This window comes from Zeugodacus cucurbitae, chromosome 6 (assembly GCF_028554725.1).
Source record: "Zeugodacus cucurbitae isolate PBARC_wt_2022May chromosome 6, idZeuCucr1.2, whole genome shotgun sequence".
NCBI classification, from domain to species: domain Eukaryota; kingdom Metazoa; phylum Arthropoda; class Insecta; order Diptera; family Tephritidae; genus Zeugodacus; species Zeugodacus cucurbitae.
The window spans coordinates 19,237,008-19,254,468 of NC_071671.1; the positions used below are offsets into that span (position 1 = coordinate 19,237,008).

The 17,461-nt window shown below is 39.3% G+C and overlaps 1 protein-coding gene across 1 annotated transcript; it reads right to left on the reverse strand.

Annotated features, from left to right (window-relative positions):
• Window positions 1-399: 399 nt before the first annotated feature.
• LOC105214856 (uncharacterized) lies at window positions 400-12,400 on the reverse strand. Its single transcript, XM_054232707.1, has 4 exons — window positions 11,661-12,400; window positions 5,686-6,316; window positions 4,932-5,002; window positions 400-4,871 (listed from the first exon to the last, which is right to left on the reverse strand). Exons 2-4 carry the CDS (start codon window positions 6,307-6,309, stop codon window positions 449-451), a joined length of 5,118 nt encoding a protein of 1,705 aa, XP_054088682.1. The 5' UTR covers window positions 6,310-6,316; window positions 11,661-12,400; the 3' UTR covers window positions 400-448.
• Between the last annotated feature and the right edge of the window lie 5,061 nt (window positions 12,401-17,461).

Genomic DNA, 17,461 nt, shown 5'->3' on the forward strand with positions numbered 1-17,461 from the left:
TACTCGCTTCATCTAAATACACAGAGCTTTGAACATCGACTTCCAGTTTCTTTTGAAAAATAAATTATCTCAAATCTAGAAATTTTGAAATATTTTATTAAAATATAATATTAAATTTTTCAGTTCCTCTATAAATACTTATGAAGATTTAGTTTATTAATACATTTTTAAGGCGTTGGGCCAACACAGACTTCGGCTAATATTGACACGTCCAGGTCTTACTGAGGTGTTTCCTAGCCACCTTTAGGTCTTCTATCCTGATACTGCAGTGCCATCTCTAACTCTACAGAGGGCGCTTATTTATTTGATATTTTGGCACAGAAATTAAATAATGTAGATAAGTTAATCGAGCTAAATAATTAAATAAAACTTAAATATTTAATGTTAATAGCTTATGTAAATAAATATATTATATATGCACCGCAATAGTCGCAATTCGGACCTTCAACTACTGCTCCGTCTTCTTTTCCTCGGCATTCAATGGTATACCCTGATCGTTGATCTCCACAGAGGGTACCAGTGGCGGCTTGAAACCATATTCCATTTGTAAGTTTCTACCGAAGTTCGGACTGCGCTTCAAGGTGTGTCCATTGCGCCAGCGTTGAAACTCATCGTAGGCTTCGTTGGGTGCACCAAAAGGAGCGTTATATGTTTCCGTTAACTGTTCAGCGTCGTCTGAATCGGCCACTGGCAGATCGTGCGGGAGGGTGTTATAAATGTAGCGTGCACCTTTCGTCCATTCCGGGCCAGTTGGTGGCGGTGGTGGTGGCTTCAAATCGAAACGTATATCGCCGATCTTGAATGAGTGCTGTTTGTTTGACGAGCTGCTGGGCGAGACGGACTTCGGTTGTTTTGTGGTCGCAGCGCTTGTTGTAGGTTTTTTAGCACGCGCCTGTGTGTGGGTGTAAACAGTGTTTGTGGTTGATGATGCAGTTGAGGGCGTACCACGATGTCCCAATGCTTGTGGCAAGAGTTTCTTCAGCATGCGTGTATAGTAGTTTTGCAAAACTTTCGGCGGTATCTGAAGATTTGTTGGTAAGCGTCCGCCGTAATCGCTTAATCCAGTATGATCGGACCAACCGCCGAGAGCATTCGGATGTGGATGGTATGCGGGACCGTAAATATCGGTATTTTCATTATATTCAGGTAATGGCTGTTGCGCATACGGTACGGGTACAGCGACTGGTACACGTATAGGTATGGGTACTGGCCGATCTACGAGCTTCTCAACGACTTTTTCAACTTCGATGGGAATTTCTTTCTCCACAATCTTTTCGACAACTTTTTCTACCGGATATGGTATGCGCTTCTCCACGATCTTTTCTACAGGGTATGGACGATCAATATAGCGTTCCACATGCACTGGCACGGCCACTGGTTCGGGCACCGGATATGGCACCGGTATGTGTGTTTCGACGATCTCTTGTACCGGATATGGACGATCGATGTATTGCTGTACATGCACTGGGTAGGGTACATGTACTGGACGCTCAACTATTTTCTCAACCTGCTTTGTGACCACTTGTTCGACAATCTCCTTTTCTATAACTGGCGGATGTTCTGCCGCATGTGGTTGTGGTGGCAGTTGATGATGTACTTCTTGAGTATGTTGTTCGTTAGGAGCATGTTGTATTTGTTGTTGTGACGGGTGTGGATCTTGTTGTGTCTCGGGTGCTTGAGCATAATTTTGCTGTACATGTTGCACGTACTGTTGTGGGTGTTGTTGCTGCTGTGGATGTTCTGGTTGTTGCTGATGCTGACCGCCTTCGTGGCCGCCATGAGAATGGGCAAACGACTGAGAATGGTTAGGCTGTGGCAAAGCTTGCTGCATGTGAGCATAAGATGAAGCTTCCTCTTGCTGTTCGGACTCATCGATGTGCTGCACATTAATTGGATTGGCCGCGAGCGATGCATACTCCTTGGGCACAAGATAGTAGTCAGTCGGATGCACGCCCTCCTCAATCAGTGATAGTTGTTGCGCATACTGCACAGGATAGTGTGTATATGGGACCTCAGCTCGATTTGCTGGCGCTTCCGATGCAGCGGGGTTTGAAGCCTGTGTCGTTTGCTGGTGCGATTGTGGTGGTGCCGCAGCCGGTTGTGGTAAAGATTGCGCCTCAACTGATTGCTTCTGCTGCCGAAATTGCTGCGCTGGATACTGTGGCAATGGATAAATTGTTTCGTGTTCTTCGACCAACTTGCCGTCTTTCTCGGTGATCAGTTTGTTGTGGATATTCACAGATTTTTGTACTTCGACAAATGTGTAGCCACCATGTGGACGTCGAACTATCGCAGCTGGTGTTGGTGGCACAGGTTTTGTCGGCTGAGCTTTCGCCGCTCCACTCAACGCTGCCGAGACGTATTCATGAGGTGATTTCTGGCTGTAAGCGGGTTGAGACTCTTGAGCGGGTGGTGAGGTGTGTGCTTTAATGGACTGTGATTGCAAAGTGGGCGTGTGTAGCGTAACAAAGACGACGCTGTGAGGTGTGGGTGTGGCTGGAGCCCTATGAGTTTGAGGTGCAGCTAAAGGATAATGGTAGGCCTGATGATCCAAGGATGCGGATGCGGCTACGGAATCACCAGATATTTGGGTGTGCAGCTTAGAAATTGGATGAGAAGCTTTGGGCTGACTGGAATATTGTTGTTGTTCCTGCTGTTGAGATGGTGTTTGTGTGGCCGACCACTGAAATGACGTTGACTGATGTTGTTGTTGATAACTTTGTCTTTGCGCTTCATCTTGTGCTTGTTGTTGTTGCTGCGCTTGTTGTTGTTGTATTCTAAGTTGTTCTTGTTTTTGCTGCTGCTGTTGTTGTATTCTAAGTTGTTCTTGTTTTTGCTGCTGCTGTTGTTGGATTCTAAGTTGTTCTTGGTTTTGCTGCTGCTGTTGTTGGATTCTAAGTTGTTCTAGTTTTTGCTGTTGTTGTCGTTGTTGGATTCTAAGTTGTTCTTGTTCTTGAAGCTTTTGTTTTTGCATTCTTATCTGTTCTTGCTCTTGCAGCTGCTGCAACTTTAGAGTCAACTCGATCGCTTGTTGCTGCTCAAGTTGCTTACCATATTGGATCTGCTGTTGTTGTTGTGTCTGTTTGTACTCATGTGGTGGCGGATGTTGTTGGTAAATCGCATAGTGCTGATGCACTGCTTGCTGCTGCTGCTGTTGATGTTGTGGTTGGCGTTGTTGCAGCTCTTGGTAGAACTGTTGCAATTGTTGCTGTTGTTCAAGTTGTGATGTTGATTGGTCAAGTTGTTGTTGCCGCTTATCAGCTGAAAATTGTTGCTGCTGTTGTTGTTGCTCTTGTATTCGGTGCTGTTGGAGTTGCTGTTCTTGTATTTTTTGCTGTTGTTGTTCTTGTATTTCTTGTTGCTGTTGCTGTTGTTGTTGTTGCCTTTGCTGCTGTTGTTGCTTCTCTTGCCACTGCAAGTCTTGTTGTTGTTTTATAAGCCGCTGCTGTTGCTGACGTTGTTGCTCTTGTTGTTGCTGTTGCAGCAAAAACTGTTGTTGTTGTTGTAGTAATTGTTGTTGCTGCTGTATAATTTGTTGCTCCTTCACATAGCGTATCTGCGCGGCATCCTTATCGTATTGCAGCAGTGGTAGGCGTGGCAACTGTGGAGGCGATTGCTTCTGAGCTTGAGTCGCCCCCTCAGTCTGGACAACATTTTGAAATTTTCTAGCACCTGCACCAGATTCCGCACTTTGCTTATTAGCTTGTATGAAGATGATCGGCTGTAGCGCATTGGATTCATAGTGAAAGGATCCCTTCGGGGTTGAGGTGGCTGTCCCACCAGACGAGAGCACAGGATTGAAGTTGCGCAAGAAGTGACGTGAAGGTGCTTCCGGTTTTGGACTCAGCTGATGGAAACTCTGTTCAGCATGCTTCTGAAAGTTGTCGAGTTGTTGGCTGGGCTTTGATGTTTCTCCAAATGTCTCGTCCTTGCCATCCTCGGCTTGTTGCTCTGACTGCTGTTCCTCCAGCACAAAAATCGGTTGTTGACTTATGGAATCTGACAAGTTAGGCGCTTCGTCGTGCACAATTCTTACGTTCACTTCCGACTCGGGTTGTGGGCGTTGTCTTTGTACGCCCACTTTATAACCATATCTTGGCTTATCATCCAACGGCAAACGCTGATACACACGTTGACCTACATTCTGTGACTCTGCAATGAGATTGTCTTCGGCGCTTATGCCCTCCATGTCGGCGCTATCATCATCGTTCAGTATAATAATTGGTGTCTGCTTTTTCGACTGATTCGCCGTAGTACCATTAGAATTATCTTGACTCGGATTCATTAACAAACTCGGTAAGACTGGCGCATCTGCGGCCGCACGATTGATGCGCAACAAATCGTCTTTGGTTATCAGATTGCTGCCATCACTAAACTCCTCACTACCGACGTTGGCGCTGCGTGGCAACAACTGTAGCTTCTCCACCACTATCTCTGTATGTCCGGGACGTAGTTCGCGTCTATATTCCTTGGAGACACTTGTCTCATAGCGGTAAAAAGCTTTTGTGGGTGCTTCGCTTGCCTTCTCTGTTGTCGTTGTGATAGTTGTTTTTGTACTACTAGGCGCTGTTGTTAGCTTTGCCTCCGGTGTTGTCTCCTGTGTTGCTGCAGATATGGGTTTCGACGTTTCTTCTGTACCCGGTGTTGCAATACTCGCTGGCGTCGACTGTTCTGAGGCATAACTGAAGCGAAAGATATCTGTGAAGCCATTCGGAAAGAGATTGGAGAGCACTTCGTTCACTGTTTCCATTCGTGTTTCTCGAGTTGGTGCCGCCTTTGCTTGTATGTTACCATCTTCTTCAGTTATATCGAAATGTATGTAGTCGCTTGTCTTCGGCCCTTGGCGTAGAGTTTTATCAATGTTCGGATCGCTGTGGGGAATATTAATGGAAGTTTTATAAAAGTTATATGGGTTTTAATAGATTTCTTACGAGCTCGTTTCATTTTCATTGTAGATCTCTACAACCGGCGCTGGCATCAACTCAACGACTTTTGGAATACCCTGTGAAAGAAAGAATTTAGGTTAGAACTGCACCTTCTTCTTACTAAAATCGAGCCTCTGAAAATAAACCCGATTTCATGATAGTAAAGCATAAATGCTGCTCGTTAATTGTAAATTGTAACCGAATGAAGAAGGAAAATTGGTAGCGCGAGCAATATTCTAAAATCACAACAGATGTCTATCATGATGATGAATATAGTGGTCTAAAAAGCTAACTCAAAGTCCGATTGCAGCCCAAATTAATCTTATAGAATCAACTTCTATCCGTTTTATTTACAAGATGTTGAATTTAAGTCCGGAACTGCAAGAAAGGTTGCATTTTATCAGAAGAATGGAGAAGTAGTAACATTCCATCAGAAGTTCAAAGTTTAACACGAGCTCCTGGAGCTATACAGAATTTCACATATTCGTTGGATTCCTAACATAATCTACTCCGCTGTGCATCGTCTTCTTTGTCTTATACTCGTAATTTAGTGTCAGCTGTCGAGCATTTCTTTTATTTCTCCCATTACGATGTCATGACTGATGTGTCATTCAGACAATACAAACCGGACGCTTACGTCCAATAAAACAGCCACTAAGTACCACATTTTGAACACTAGCACAAGCACATTTACAAACCTCACACCAAAAGAAACCCCGCCATATTTACCTCTCCACTTTAACAAAGATTTTGTACTTACCTTTTTCGTGCTGTCATGTTGCAATGTGTTACTGTCATTTCTGACAACAACGGCAACATTCTCCACATTGACATTTGACTGTCTTAACGCGCGAGTCAATGAAGAACGCTCCGTCGAATTTATAGCTGTAGCAGAAGCTGAAGATGTTCCTGATTTCGTGGGCTGGGACGAAAGCAATTGTGCCTGAGTTGCCGACTGGGGCTGAGGTGGTGTGGCGCTTCCCTGCTGGAGCCTGGCGGATCTCTTGCCACTCGTTGGTGTGAGGAAATTGCTTGTTGTGGTGCTTGTCACATTGAAAGGTGGTTGCAGCGGTAGTAGCGAAGTTGTCGTCTCGGCACGTCGCACACCCTCTGACACGGCGTTGATTTTGTTGCCAAATTTTGGCGTATCTAGCGGTGTAGTGCCGACATCTTGTTGACTTCTGCTTCTACTCACACTTTTACTTCCATTTCCATTTGTTGTTATTTCCGCTGTGGTTGTTGCTTTGCCCCTTGATGTTGTACTTTCGGCGATACCGTGCACTCTTGCGGTTGTTGTGGTGTTGGTTGTTGTTGTTACCGCTGCTATTGTTGCGGTTAATAAAAATACGCAGATGACAGCTGGTAACGGCAGTTTTGTTAACATTACAACGCTGTAAAACGAATTGTAGAGAGAGGTGAGAGTTAATAATAATTGGTAGCATTTTGAACTTTAGAGTGAGTACGAAGAGGTGGAGAAAAGATAACAGATGGTTGTTTAGATGAAAGTGATAAGAAGGAGAATAATATGAGTTTGAGGTTTGACCTCAAACTTTAAGGTATATTTTATAGCTTACGAACTTCGTACCGGCCACTGACTTATACTTAAATAGGAACCCTGTTATATGAGCTTATTAGAGCTTTCGTTAGTTCAACTATACATTTTAGTTCACTTAATTTATGTTCTAAGGTCCTAGGACCTATGTATTAAGGTATTGCCGATCATATAATATCTTAACTAAGCCCCGGTAATGTTCGAAATGGGTCCTTGTTCTGCGACCTTTATTAAAGTCACTGTTTGTAACGAGGGAGAAAGCAAAGCCTCAGAAAAGAGTATATCAAGTATGTCAATTGTTACAGTCATGATGTCAGACAGAAATGAAATAAGATGACTAAAGCCGCTATTCCATACTAGGAAACATATTAAGTCTGAATCTTTATGGTTGCATGCTGTTTCTTGAGAACTCGTAACAGATTATCTTAAAGTTTTTCGATTTTCGGTTTCTATTCAGTATCTACTAACTCTAGAAACCTTGGTTGTCAAGAAAATCGTTGAGTCAGCAAAAGTAATATACTTACTCCGATTGTTGATTACGTTTTTGTTTTTTATTCTTCCTCATTCACTTTTTTGATGCTTATATTAAAGCCGCTTGTTTTTCCTATAATATAATTACGGAGCTCCTCTCAACCCAAATTAATTCTGCCACATATTAAGATATATGTAACATCTTGATGGATCCCCGAAAGCCAACTGTCCCTTGTTGTAGACAGTTTCATAACCACTTCGTAAACCGCAATTTACATTCAGCTCTTCCTTATGCTACTAAGTACTAAGTACTTGATTTAAGAGAGCGGCCTATAAGTACTTTTATCCGTGTAAAATTTCGCTTAAATTTTTTGAAAAGTGCGTCCTCTTGGCTCACGATCATGCAGAAATCAACTGCTATTTTCAGCTGAAGATGTCTTAAAGATGGTGTAGCTTCTTAAAAAAGTGAAATTGTTATCTTAAAAGAATCTCCAAAGTAGTGGTTGGAAAGGAAGGATCCCACGATTTAAAGCTAAAACGGTCTCAAAGTTGGGATATGGTTAGAATTGCAGTGTCTTATATAAAAAAGGAAGAAACTCCACGATCTTAGTTCGATACCTTTTCATAGATCTTACGACTGAAATCTATTAAGGTGCAACTCCTAATTACCGTACTACAAAAATGGAATTGAATATTTACTCTAAAGAGTATGAAAACCCCACGAATAGTTTATAAACTTCTAACTTCCTAATCGTTGTAAGGTTCTCTGTCGAGCTAGGGGTCTACATTGAATAATTAATCACGGTAATATTTAGAAAGTTCATGCAAGAGCCATCAGACCAATACGGATTTTGGAAATACCCCAATTGTTTCTTGGTCGATATCGAACGGCTGTTGCTGTCATAAAACTATTTGTTCATTTGCCTTACCCACGTAAACACTCTTAGTACGTACGGCTCATTACCGGCTCAACATGCATAAAATATTTTTAAAGCACCCGTTTAGTTAAAGTGTCATTTAAATTTCACCGTTACACACAAAGCGCTCCACCGCTATTACGCAAGTATCTCTTACATCTCTTGAGATAAAATGCAAAACAATCAAAGCGGCGCTTAATTTTAGAAACCTTTGACTCGCATAAATATGAAGAGACATTAAAAGTGGCAGTAATTGTATACACAAATATATACATATAACTGTACTTATATATGTACATACATCAGCTGTCAAACATCAATTCGTTTCTTTTCAGCTTTTTGCCCTACGACTGATTATCTGCAGTAATATATGCACTTGCTTTTCTGCTGCCACTTGTTGCTGTTGCTGTTGTTGTTCGTTATTTGTTGTTTTTGTTCAGCTGCTATTGACATTGTTTCTCCGCGGCCACTTTTCAGCGATTTTTTATGCCTTTCTTGTGTGGTATTCGCCAAGTTTGGCGCATCTGTCGCCCAATGTCATTGCACTTGTCTACATGTTTGTTTGTTTGTATGTATGTATTAAGCAACAGCTAGATCTGCTCATAAATAGCAGCTAAGCAAGTGACAATAATAACAACAATGGCAACAACTCCATCATGGGTCATGGTATTTGGCGGCAGTCGAATGCCTCTCATGTCATTCAATGTTTAATGATGTAATTGTGTGCCTTTTGTCTTCATTTGTTATTGTTGTTGTTGCATTTAATATGCGGTGTTTGTTTTTGTCTGTTAGTTATGTATTGTTTGCAAGTGTGTATGCGATTATTATTAACTAATTTCTTTCGAGTTTTGAGTGATTAAGAGACCCGAATGTGGCTACTTTTGTGTGTATAGATAACGTTAAGGGCATGCTACTGTCTCTTTCTGGATACTACAATTTCATAAAAATCGAATATTATCCAAACTAGTAAGATTTTACAACTATCTATATACATTAGGGGTGTTTGCAATTTTATAAATTTAAATTTCATTAAACAAATTATATTTGGTTTAGTTTGTGAAGAGTTTGAAGAGCAATAATCGATTTATAATAATCTTTCGATCTCATCTAACTTTATGTTGATCAACAACTCATCAACCAAGAATTAACACAAAAATAGCCTAATCTGGAAATTGTCTTTAATCACCGGTTAGTTTAAAAGAGAAAGAAAGTTTTTATAAAAAAAAATGTATGATACGTAGTCATCTTTTTGATCTATCCGAAAAGATGAAAAGTTCTGGAAAACTAAATTTTTGTTCCGTATATCAGTATAATGTAAATCGGACCAAATGCCCCTGTAAATATAGAAAGTTTATCGATCAGATTGTTTATTGGACGAATTTCGAAATTTCGCTTCAAATACTTGTCCTTATTAAAACTTCCAGCCCTTGAAACTTATATCAACAGCAGTATATAATAAAACCTCTTCTTCAGCCAAAAGTAACAGATAACAGGAACGTCTTTGAAATTAGAAAGAATAAAGATTTCTTTGAAGGAAAAGCAGACTTTTCTCAGGAATAATTTTTTTATGAATAACTCCTAACTTCGTTTGAAAGTATAATGCCGAAACCATGGATGAGTGATAAAAATTCGCCACAAAAATTCTGACGGAAATCTCAATCTCCTATAAAGTTTCAAAAAAAAAATACTTCCAATTATAGTTGACGGTATATTAAAATTAAATCTTCTCGATCTTTGCATATCACGGTGTTTTTTTTTGGAAGTACATCGGAACTTCTGGAACAATCTTCGATTCATTAACAGCTTATTGGTATCACAAAGAACATAACTCAAAACTGTCTAAGTGAGATCTTCCTGCATATGTAGAGATCTGGCTACTAACCCAACCTTATCTAACCTAGTATAGTTTACAGCAATTAACTTTCAGTAATTTGTAGATGGGAGTCTCGGCAAAGTTTGATATTTTATAAATGGTTATATATCCGATATTCTAAGGCTTTCTGATCTAATGCGGAAACAGTAATAACAGTCTTCAAATATGTTCAATGATAAAAAGCATTCATCAGTCTTGCTATCCAATGTAAATTTGAAGCAATTTTTGTTTAAAAAAATTTCGCATTTTAAAACTATTATTAGAACAGTTTCAATATACATATATATTTTGTATTTAAATAAATATTTTGGTACAACCCTAATGTATTCACAGCCCAAAATTAGCTTATATTTATGTTTAGTATGTACATGCATAAATGACTTATTGTGCAATGCGAATCACCTTTTTATGTGAACATCAATTTTTAAATCGCAAAACTTAACGATTTGAACGTCTATCACTTTTAGTGTCATTACTTTTGCTCTTTTGCCAGCGACTACTTTATCAAAGCAAATGAGTAATTTGCTTTTAATTACACGCCAAATATAAACTCTTCATAAATCTGCATTTTATATGGTTTTCGGAATTATGCACAGCGCCAAATTACTTCTCTCTGCTAATGTAGTAGAGGAGTATGCTCAAAAGAGATAAACTTAGATATTTCTTAAAAAAAAATTAAGCGGAATTGTGCGACTCTTCTTTATGATTAATAATTTTGCCATTTGAAGAAGCTATTTTTTGTTTAAAAAATATAAAGCACAAACAAGAGTGCTAGATAAAAGATAATACAAATTGGTTGCTGAACTGTAAAATCACCTGGTTGTACATTTTCAAAGCAAAAAATTTCGATAATCCTAACTCTAATTGGGCGAGCCTCAGGTTTATTGAAACTTTTCCTTATAGAACCAATTTATTAATCAATTCACCGAAGAGATCTCAATGAAACCGAACCTTAAAATGTCAAGACACAAGGACGAAATAAAGATTTACGAATGTGTGTATTCCATGAAGGAATAATTGATAAAAAATCAAACCTCAGAATGCTAAATAAATAGTATTATATATTAATAACAGTCGAATCTGTAATTAAAAAAATACAGGTACTCTAGAACGATGAATGCTAATAATATGATTCCATCGATTCTTACATAAGAGAATGTAAAGATTTAAGCTCATAAAGATCAGTTAGTTTATATAAAAGAAATGAAAGCATAACATCGTTTAATTATAATCTGATTATGACCCTTCTGATATATATAAGAGGTATTGGGACCATCGTATTATCATTAGAGCCAGCCTGTGAGCGCATGAAAGTTCCTTTATATACTCGATGCCGAAATGTCCTTCTGCTTCTGTGTGAACCGTGAGAGGTCTCTCTTGCTATAAGTGTTCTGTTTGGTCTGTGCCCGATTCACTTTTATAAGGTTGCACTAAAAGTTTGCTGGACTTCACTGTCGAAGTTGTCTCGGTGCTTTTAACTTGACTTTTTCGTTCTTACGAGACAAAGGATGAAATAAATTGGCTATCCTCCTTTAACAGATTGGGTAGTCGAAGTTAGCAGATCTCTGACGTGATTTTTGTTGGGATTGACACACTTTGTGGCGCTTTTTTCTCAGGATATACTAAAGAGTGAAGTGAATTGAAATCTTCCGACTGTTATCAAACCACAAATCCAACCTAACCCAATATAACTATTGATAAAAATTGAGTGAGAAAAAAAAAAATTTTATACTCTTGTATACCATACTGCGATAGGTTTTTAATTATTCAATATAAAAATTATTTTCGTCTTTATAGATATTAATAATCACTTTATTATACACATTTACTCAATTAGCATGTAATTGAATATCTTTTTTACAACTTAACAAGCAAAACTGTGGAGAATTTGCTTGCAACATTTAATTTTTTTGCTCACCAACCTTTAAATTGCGCACAAATACGCCGACAATGTTGAGAAACAAAAAAACGATCGCTGGTGGCATGTAAGGCCACTATGCACTGGAGTAATTGTCACTGCAACTCAAAACAATCAGCGGTTATTGTGGACAGCACACACACTACACCACTTACACAGGGTGTCATAAACTCAACAAAAAATCAAAAAAATCGTTTCACTTAGTTTCACAAATTAATCACACGAACAAAATCGAATTTGTTTATTTTCGTGTTAACTTTGATGACCGTGAAAAAGAAATTTGACGAGCGCGAAAGAAATTGCGAAAGAAAACCGCACAGCACTGCACAACTGCAACACAATGTGGCAGATTAAAATATGCAACAAGCGCAGCAAATATCGAACGAGTTGTTGTAGCAAGAGCTGCTGGCAACTGTGGCAGTTGCAAATTGTGACAAAACAAATTATGATTTTGTTGCTATTTTTTGTTGTTGTTTGTATACTAATTTTTTAATAATTTTAATTGCAACACATTGAATTTCTTTCTTGTTTGCACACAATAATTATTATTTCTTCAACACTCTTCTTTAGCAATATCCTTCGAGTTGCTCCTTGATCGCGACGGATCGTTGCGTTCAGTGTTTATTGCTTCGCGTCGTGCGTTGCAAGTGAGTTGCACGTCTGCCGTGGTACGCGCACGTTCGGCGAATGAAAGTGAAATTGCCACAGCGTTTGCGTTTTCATGCAACAAATAGTGTAGTGGCTGCTGCTGCTGCTGCCGCTACTAGTTGGCTGGCTGGTTTCCGCGGCCTCTTGACTGGCTGGTTTCTGTTTGTGGCAAGTTGCTCTGGACTGCAGATCAGCTGTGGATGCTACCGATGAGCAGTCATGGCAGCGGACAGTCAACAGTGATCTTCAGTAGCCGTAACAGTGGTTTGAGCTGTGTTTGGCAGCAACAGCTTTGGTTATGGCTGGTTATAGAGGTAGCAGTGTATTAAGCTTTTGCTTTTGCAGTTAATGTAACTTCATAGTCGTCTTTACATACCGGTTAACAGTGGCATCTATATAATTTCTTTCCGCGATCAGAGATCGAAAAGATGACCGATTCGCTTTATCATTTGCATAATCCACAGTTTTAAATAAACTAAAAGTTGAGTTTAACTGAAGCTTTATATGTATTGAGTTTAGGTACTGTCAAGGTCTACAAAGTAGCTGTATAATTTTCAAAATATTTTTGCTAGGATTAGTTCGAGAGGATTATTATTATTTGAGTTGTTAGACGAGTTTCACACATATGGTACCCCTAAGCAGACCCGCATATACCCCCAACGAAAGCCAAAGGATGTAGTCATGTGTAGAAGTTCACGTAAGTGAGGAAAGTTCCTGACTGTCATTCACTTGGGAGTGGCCATGAACGATTCTTTTGTATGTGGTTCTAGCAGCTCACGACTTCCGGTCTTAGACCAAATATTCTCTGGGTAGCCAACAGACAACGGTTTGGAGGCGAGCTAAAGTGAGAAGGCGAATCCTGCTTTAGAAATCCCAATGAAAAGGAAACAACAGCCACGGATGAGAGATCCCAATTTTGATGACGACTACTGCAAACGTATTCTTCTTCTTAACTGGCGTAGAAACCGCTTACGCGGTTATAGCCGAGTCCACAACAGTGCGCCACGCATCTCTCCTTTTGGCGGTTTGGCGCCAATTGGTAATACCAAGTGAAGACAGGTCCTTCTCCACCTGGTCCTTCTACCGGAGTGGAGGTCTCCCTCTTCCTCGGCTTCCACCAGCGGGTACTGCATCATCGTATTAAGGACTATGAATTAATGACATGCACCTCGAATGTCCGGACCCTTAATTGGGAAGGTGCCTCTGCCCAGCTGGTTGATGTCACCGCAATTAAAGAAATGCGATGGACGGAACAAGGTCCGCAGAATGTGGGGCCATATAAAGGAGAGCAAATTTGGTGTAGAATTCGTGATAGGAGAGAGACTCCGTCGTCGAATCTTGGCATTCACTCCGGTGGATGAACGTGTGGCCACAATCCGCATCAAAACGCGGTTCTCCAACTTATCGCTTATTTGCTCACGCCCCGACGGAAGAGAAAGACGATGTGATTAAAGATAACTTCTATAAGCGCCTATCACGTACCTAGAATGTGTCTTTGGCACAACAGTCGGAAAATTCAGTCTCCATGGTTAAACATCGCCAAATGGACTGAGGCTGATCGACTTCGCCGGGGCCCGAAATATGGTCGTCTGTAGTACTAGATTCCAGCATAGGCAAATACATCAAGCTACTTAGCTGTACCCAGATCGAATCACGGGCAACCAGATCGATCATGTTGTGATAGGTGGACGACATGCCTTCAGTGTTTTTGATGTGCGTACGTTCCGTGGTCCTAACATCGACTCGGACCGGACCACTATCTTGTAACAGCTAAGATACACATCCGCCTCTGTGCAGCAAAGCGCGCACGTCGACAAACACATCTCTCTATCAATGCAGAATGCTCTGAAAAAACAAATATCTCGGACTATAGATACTTTGGAGTCATCTGTATTCGACGCATAGCAAATTTATTTATATTAAGCTATGCTTTTTTGATAATTGTAAAAGAAACTTGTGTAGCTAGCTCCACTCTGTTCTTTTCGGAGTTTCTGATTCAATTAAGGTATAAATTTTATGAAACATTTGAGCAGGTGTAGACCTGACTTGTTTTCCACATAAGAAAAGCTAATAAACAGTGTTGTATAATGACCATTGCTTTTAGAATGTTCTTCGGAATGATCTCAGCACCGACTCTATTTTAAAATAGCCTTCCATTGAGTTTAATAATCAGAGTTAATAAATTGGACTCAGTATTCGCAAACACCGTTAAGAAGCAGATCTTAGTCTAAAAAATGATGATGACAGACATCGGTGTATTAAAAAACGCATCAAACTGTATCACGTGGTATATTTAAAATGCGTCGTAAAAGGTTACAATGGTCTTCTCACATTTTTTTTACTAAGATCGGAAGCATTCACGGCGAATCTATTTGTATAAAATAATGGTGTTCTCATCCCCATTTGAACTAAGAGAACCTCCCAAGCTATGTAAGTGTTCCTTCTCCAGAGCAAGCTGGAGAGTTGTTGCAAATATGACTACGCAGCGTCGATTTTACTTATAAAACTATGAGGAATATGCCTTAGGTCTTAATTAGCTCAGGCTTGTAAATGCACGTTCTGATTATTGAATAGAATTCAAGCATTTGTTAATCAATCTTTGAGTCCAAAAAAAGCTGTCTATTCGAATTACATACACAATAATATCAATTCACATTCCTCAAAAGACATGCATATAACAACTAAATTACGCCTCACATTTCAATCAAAGAGTAAGATATATACGTAATACAAGATTATGACGACTACAACATTATGAAAACATGTCAACAGGGTCAAAATGGACAGTACGCGGCGTGTGTGAGACAATCCACCAAAGCAACAATAATAAAAAGTGTATTTTATATAAAGCAAAGCAAAAAGAAATGCATAAAGAAATACAAAAAAGGAGCGCTAAAAAACGTGTGATATAAAAGCAAAACAATGCGATGCAATAAAATGCATAACAACAACAACAATAAAAATAACAACAAAAGCAATTGCAATGAAAAACAAAAACGATTTACTAGCGAACGCTGCGCAGTGCGGAGCAATCAAAGAGGCAACTTGCAACAGCAAAATAATTGCGCAAGTTCCACAACAGCAATGCAACAAGAAAGCAACAACAATAAAAACAAGAGGGTAAAACAGTTGAAGTAAAACACAATTTGATTCGCAAATAATACATAACAATTCGAAAAGTCCAATAACAGAAGAAAATTTTTTTATCGATAGCAGCTGCCACTGCTGCTGCTGGCTGCTGGTTGCCGGCTGTTGCTGTTGCAGCTCGTGTTGCCTGGCAGCAGTGGCCGTGTGTTGCTTGCATTTTATTGTTGCTGCAACAAGTTAGGCAAGGTGCCACATAATTCACGCTTCATTTACCAATACCTATCGCCGTCGCTTGAATTCGTTTCGAATTGGAAAATAAATCGGTAAAACTCAGCGAGCACTTCGAAATTCAGTTAAGTGAAATAAATTTGAGCGAAAATTAAATTGGCTGAAATGAAAGTGAAACAGTAGCTGGGTTAATTTATTTATAGGATCAGATAAAACGATTTAACACTATAAAGCGCAGGCTTCAATTATAAAATATTAGTATTTTGTGTGACAAGACATCCTTCGCCTTCGGTCGAAAATATTCATTATTCACAAGCAACACCTTAAAGTTATTCTGCAGGAAATTTTTAGTCAAATAGTTCAAGAAATAATTAAAACATATAACGCTTGCTTCCACAAATAGGCAAGGCTGTCACAGATAACTTCCTTTTTCTGTTAAGAAGATCACCCTGTAATCAAATATTCGGCGTCTGTTTGAACTTAAGTATGAACCCGAACAAATTATAGCGGTTCCAAATTCTGAAAATCGATGAACACTGAACTATTTTATGTTACTATTGTTGCTGTAGCGACAAACAACTTGCCTCGGCGAACTTTGGTTAATGCTGCCAAATGAACAGTTTTTGGTTGGATAGACATTCGAATCCGTATCCGTATTGGTTACATATAATGGATATGGGAACGACATTTGACTTTTAGTGGCATAAAACATTCCCGAAATAGTTATGAAATAATCTATCGAGTTGATAATCCTTAGGCGGTTAAAAATATAATCCATTCCGTTGAACCGATATTAGAGGGATCGGAATGACATTTGGACGTCGACATCCCAACGAACTTTGTCTTTTAGAGCTCGATTTTGACTGACGAAACAAGTTTTTGACTAATGTATATGGATAATATGACTCAAGAGATGCCATAAAAAATGCTAGATCTTCCTTGGGACTCAATTGAATGTTGGACCGTGGAGATCTTATTTATTTTTTAAACTAAACTTTGTATGGTCAAATCGTACGGGGAATTGAGAGTCTCCTTCATTTATCTAAAGTCAATATGACCTGTTTCAAGCACAATTTATTAATGGGTCCTAATTTCCTCCGGATGGTATGATTCTTTTAAACATAAATTGCTCATTGCTTTAAGAAGATCAAGCGAAATTATTGTACATACGCTACCGAAAGATATATCATAGAACAGACATACTAATGGATTTAAGTTCCGTCATGCGAAACCCAGATTGAGACAACAAAGACCCCTGGAAGCTGTATAAAGGTTTTTAAATTGAACATATTAATTCACTTACTAATTAATCTATGAACCATAATTTAAATAAACGGCCTCTAATTGACGCTTTCCTTGAAAAGTTCGGTTTCAACTTGGACCAATAACAAAAAATTTAACTTTTGAGGGGCTTACGGAGTTTTATTGAGTTCAAATAAGATATATGGAATTGCAGGTAGAGGATATAATGTCAATTGTTTTCGGAGGATATCTCAAGTATCTTCTTCAGACTTACAATGATGGAGCCGAACAGTTGCTTTTTGATATGTGGATGACTATATAGAAGACTTTACATTGGGTTTCTTTCTTAATACCTTTTAAAACCATCAAATATAATAAAAATCAAAATTTTGAGAGCTGACCAGTAGCTACATATATTCTTAGTAAAAGTTAACTCAATGGAACACAAGTACCCTTCCCTACCTTCACATGCCTTTTGACCACATTCAGCTACGTGCCAATTGTCGTGCAATCGCCGAAACGGCATGCAACAGGTGTTTGAGCCGCAACTAAGTGGCTGGTTTTGAAAATGCAACAAAGCAGCGGGAGTCAGCAGCGTCA